Genomic DNA, 4,703 nt, shown 5'->3' with positions numbered 1-4,703 from the left:
TTAGGCTTTTGCAACCGTTGCAGGGAGGAGACAGTAGTGAGCACCGATCAGATCCCAAGTCCGCCTCTTCCTCATCTGTCCCTCAGAGTGAGGGGTGGACAGCGAGGCTGTCTGAACCATGAATGTGATTACGCAGCCAGAGCCCAGCTTTGCCCAACTTTGCCACATCTGTCCCGCCTGGGGGTTGATCCAGAAATGGATGGATGAGGCAGGAGGATGACTTCATCCCCTACACTGTGTGAACTGAGCACCTACTACATGCCAGTCTGTTCCAGGAGCTGGGGAGACAGCAGTGAGTCCAAGAGGCGCAGACATTAAGGTGTGTGTGTGCACGCGAGGAAGGCATGGGTATAGACAGACGGACGGCAAACATGCACATGTTCGGTCAGGAGTTGATGCTGTGAGAAACAGAGCAGAGAAAGGGAGAGCAGGAGGGACAAAGGCCCCGAGGTGAGAGTGAGGTGTCAAAGGTGATGGGAGCCAGAGATAAGACAGGGATGCGCCTGGCTGGGAAGCTGGGTGAAGGAGACAGCGTTCTCAGGATTTTAAGGGTTTCTCCTGCTATGAGCCGGGTACCCCCTGAGCTGCTGGGAAGGCCCTCCCTGGTCAGGGAAACACCCCCCCCATCCCGACTTCCCTCCTGCCACCATGGCAGCTCTGAGGAGAGCTAATGGGGGAAGAAGCGAGCTACAAATCCATCCTGGCTGCACTGGTCCCCTCAGCCCAAACTCTGGCTGCCAGGACTTATTACTTCATTTAAGCCATTCTCAGTCTGTAGGATGTTCCCTCTCAGCACCTTCCCAGCCAGTCCCCGCTCCCACCCCACAACCCAGGCATCTGAGCCCCATCCCTGGGTCTGAGTCCCAACAAAGGCAGGCCCCAGGGGATGAGCAGCCACCAAATCCGAGATCGGGCTTGCCGCTGGCAGAGCCCCTTTGAGATGGAGAGTGGCCAGCAATCCAGAGACCCCCCCACTGGCATCTGGGCTTCCCCCCGAGGACCCGCTCCCGTGGGAGACCGACAGAGGGGCGTCTCAGCCACCTCCCCGCTCCCCATCCTCTTTTTTTTCCCAGGCTGCGGGAGGCAAAGGGTTAAATCCCATAGAGCTGATGCTCTGACTCCAGGCTAGAGGGGCCCGGGAAGCTGGGGTCACTTCCTGCTCCGTCCCAGTCACCCTGAACTGGTCCCCGGGTCCTCAGCCTGGGATCACCCCTTGAGAAGGACCCCAGAGTCCTCGGCGTCCAGCCCGCCCCCCGAGGCAGGGCATTCAAGGGGTTAAGTCCCCTGGGGCTGGATTCTGCCTTCCGGCCTTCCCCAGACCCCAGAGCCGTGAGTTGGGGACGCCTGGGTTCCTGGGGGGTGGCCCGGAGGGCCCGGGACGGCCGCCGGGAACAATGGGGCGCGGGAGGCGGGGACGCGCGGGCCTGCGCCCCCTCCCCGCCCCGGGCGCCGGTGGGGTGGGGGCCGGGCAGGGGCCGCGAGGGGCCGAGGATTCTGGGAAGAGCGCGAGGGTCTGGCTGTGGGGGAGGGGAGGGAGGGCGTGAGCATTCTGGGAAGAGGGAATTGGGCGGCCGGCGGGGCCGGGCCGCCGCGGAGCGCCGGAATCCTGGGGGCCCTGCGGGCGGGGGAGGCCAGGATGCGGGGCTCCGGCCTGGGAGCCGGAAGAGGGTCGCGGGGACCGGCCCGAGCAGAAGTCCAGGGTCTGCGCCGGTGCGGGCGGGGGGGGGGGGGGGGGGGGGGGGGGGACGGGGCCCGGGCGGCTGCATTCCCGCAGCTGCCTCCATGTCAGGGTCACCCTGGGCCGCTCTCCACACCTCTCTGCGAGGCAGCCTCCTCCTTCTGTCCTTCCCTCCGCGGTGGGCCCGGCCCAAGGTCCAAGGCGGGTGTCCCGGGGCCCGTGCCTGGGTGGGCTCCCAGCACTTCTTGCCTCCCTCGGTGCTCCCACTTTCCTACTCTATGGCGGCCTTGACTTTAACCCTTTCCCTTCTGCTCGGAACCGCTGAGCTTTAATTTCTCGGGACAATCAAGGTACATAAGCTCTTACCTGTCCTAGGCAAGCCCAGCAGGCCTCTTCAGAATAGGCAGCCCCCAGCGCGGCGGAGACCCCTGCTCCCACCGCTCCAAGGACACTTACAGATGGGGGAGGGGGCATTTCATGGCCTAAAGAGCTGCAGAGATGAAGAAATTAATTTACTTCCCAAAATCCAACTCCCGTCTCTCCTACCGCTATTTGGCAGGGTTCAGCTGGCTCCTGCTTCACTTCGGTTGCCTCCCAGCTGCCTCCTCTTGAGTCTTGGCCATGTCTTCCTGCACCACTGCCCCCATACACACAGTGTCCCTCCCACACAGCCGCTGGAAGCCCGGACCCTCCCCAGGGACTCTGTTAAGGCTCTAAACATCGTGGAAACCTAGAATTTAGCTCCTGAGACCTTATTCCCTCAAGCTGGAATCCTATCACCCTTTTTGGAGTGATAGCTAGCTGTAGCTAAGTTTTACCAGGAGGCCACTCTGAAAGCCTGCTCCTTTGGTGCCAACCCCTTGCAAAGTGACCTTTAAAGGCATTAGACCAGATGGGTTTTCCAGGAATGAGGGGCATCTCATTCATTCACCTTCATTCATTCAACAAAATGTGTAAGGCACCTCTTATGTGTCAGGCACTGTCCTAGGCATGGGATATAGCAACAAGAAAACAACAAACGAAATAGAAGAAGGGGTGCCAGGATGGGAGTGTTAATGGGGGGCTTCAGCGGGGAGTACTGTTTTGAGGTCATCCGCGCATACTGTCAGGCCTAGTCACTGGATGCAACAAGCCAAGGAAAGCGGATGGTCCTGGGAATTTCTCCGCCTCGTGGCCAGCAGGTTCTGTCTGAGCTTTCCTCATCACCCGTCTCCTGCCAGCCGTCCACATTTAGGAGTTTCACGTGATTCCCAAGGTCATCTCCCTTGCAGAGGCTGGGGCGAGCCAGACCCAGAACCTTGCATTTCTGGTCTTAGCTCTGCCACTTCCCAGCCTGTGACCTTGGAGAAATCTCCCTGAGTGTTGATTTCCTGATCTGTAAAATGGACAGCCAGACTCCTGGGTCCCCTCGCAGGCCTGTGGGGAGGATCCGGAGAGATAAGGAGGACAGCATGAGCACCGAGCACCAAGTCAGCGGCTGGGCGGTCTCCACACACTTTCCCCTTCTCCCTTTTCCTTTTCATTTCCCTCTCAAGGTCGTCTCTGTAGAAGCCTCCCATGGCTTCAAACTGCCCCGCCCCCCCCCACACCTCTGGCTTGAACTTCTTTCTGTGCTTGGATAACGGGAAAATGCCCCAGTCCTTTTGGAGGGCCCCCATCCCCTCAGGGAAATCTGATTGCTTTCATGCTTTCTTTTTTTCTTTTTCCTTTCTCTCTCTCTCTCTCTTTTTTTTAACTCTTCAAGTGTTCCAGGCACTGTCAGTTCTCTGGGCTCATAAGGAAAGTTTATTGGTCCCAATTAGCAGCCCCATTAAGGAGGAAAATTAGAGTCTTAATGAGCTTCCTCTGATTAGCAAAATAACAGGTTTCCCAGCCTCTGGGCATCAGAGGGGTGGGGTGAGAGCCTCCTTCCCCTGTGGGTGTCAGATACTTCTCTAGCCCCCAGTCTGGGTTCAAATGGTTATGACTGATGAGCTTTTAATTACACACTTAAATTCACCTACTGGCTTAGTTGTGATCTTAAGATCTGGAGCAGGAATCAGGCCTGCAGGGGTAGGGGGGCCACGGTGAGAACTGATGCCCAGAAAAATGGGGAGGTGGGAAACTGAAGTTCACATGAGGAGGAATAAGGCAGGTGAAGGAGTGGGGGCTTGGGGAGTAAAGAAAGGCAGATCAGCTCCCATTGTGTGTTCCTCTTTTCTCCCTCTCCGCCAGGGCCCCTGGAACACTGGGCAGTCCTGAGCTCTGGGATGGAGCCTGAGTCGGCGCTGTGGGGCCCAGATCTGCAGGGTCCTGAACAGAGCCCCAACGATGCTCACAGAGGTGAGGGGCACAAGAAGGGACTGCAGTCCTGACAAGACAGTGGCCCCAGTTCAGGGAGGGGCCCAGACTCTGGGGGACACCCAGGGGAGGGAAGAGAGACCCAACCCCGTGTTCTGAAAGGAGATGGGGGCTGGAGACTCCCTTTCTCTCTGTAGGTGCCGAGAGTGGGAATGAAGAGGAGAGCCCTCAGCAGGAAAGTTCTGGGGAGGAGATCATCTTGGGAGATCCAGCTCCGAGTCCAGAATTCAAGGACCCATCAGAGATGCCCCTGGAGAGACCCTCCCAGGATCCCTCAGTCCCCCAGGACTCCCCAACCCCAATGGGTCACCCCAACCCCTTGGACCACCAGACCCCTCTGGATCCCCCCGCCCCCGAGGTAGTCCCTACCCCGTCTGACTGGACCAAGGCCTGTGAGGCCAGCTGGCAGTGGGGGACTCTGACCCCGTGGAACAGCCCCCCGGTGGTGCCGGCCAACGAGCCCAGCCTGCGGGAGCTGGTGCAGGGCCGCCCTTCCGGGGCCGAGAAGCCCTACATCTGCAACGAGTGCGGCAAGAGCTTCAGCCAGTGGTCCAAGCTGCTGCGGCACCAGCGCATCCACACGGGCGAGCGGCCCAACACCTGCTCCGAGTGCGGCAAGAGCTTCACGCAGAGCTCGCACCTGGTGCAGCACCAGCGCACGCACACGGGCGAGAAGCCCTACAAG

General features: G+C 59.6%; 1 protein-coding gene across 1 annotated transcript in view; it reads left to right on the top strand.

Annotated features, from left to right (window-relative positions):
- The first annotated feature begins 1,295 nt into the window (after window positions 1-1,295).
- Window positions 1,296-4,703, top strand: part of ZNF629 (zinc finger protein 629) — an 8,738-nt gene continuing 5,330 nt past the window's right edge. The window contains exons 1-3 of the mRNA XM_021700359.2: window positions 1,296-1,329; window positions 3,893-4,000; window positions 4,156-4,703. The exon at window positions 4,156-4,703 is cut by the window's right edge and continues 5,330 nt beyond it. Coding sequence (XP_021556034.2) covers window positions 3,928-4,000; window positions 4,156-4,703 — 621 coding nt within the window. The 5' untranslated portion in view covers window positions 1,296-1,329; window positions 3,893-3,927. The remainder of the gene's footprint in view (window positions 1,330-3,892; window positions 4,001-4,155) is intronic.

The sequence above is a fragment of the Neomonachus schauinslandi genome, chromosome 5 (assembly GCF_002201575.2).
Source record: "Neomonachus schauinslandi chromosome 5, ASM220157v2, whole genome shotgun sequence".
NCBI classification, from domain to species: Eukaryota; Metazoa; Chordata; class Mammalia; order Carnivora; family Phocidae; genus Neomonachus; species Neomonachus schauinslandi.
Note: the sequence above shows the minus strand (reverse complement) of the source record. Positions and strands in the feature narration are given on the sequence as shown.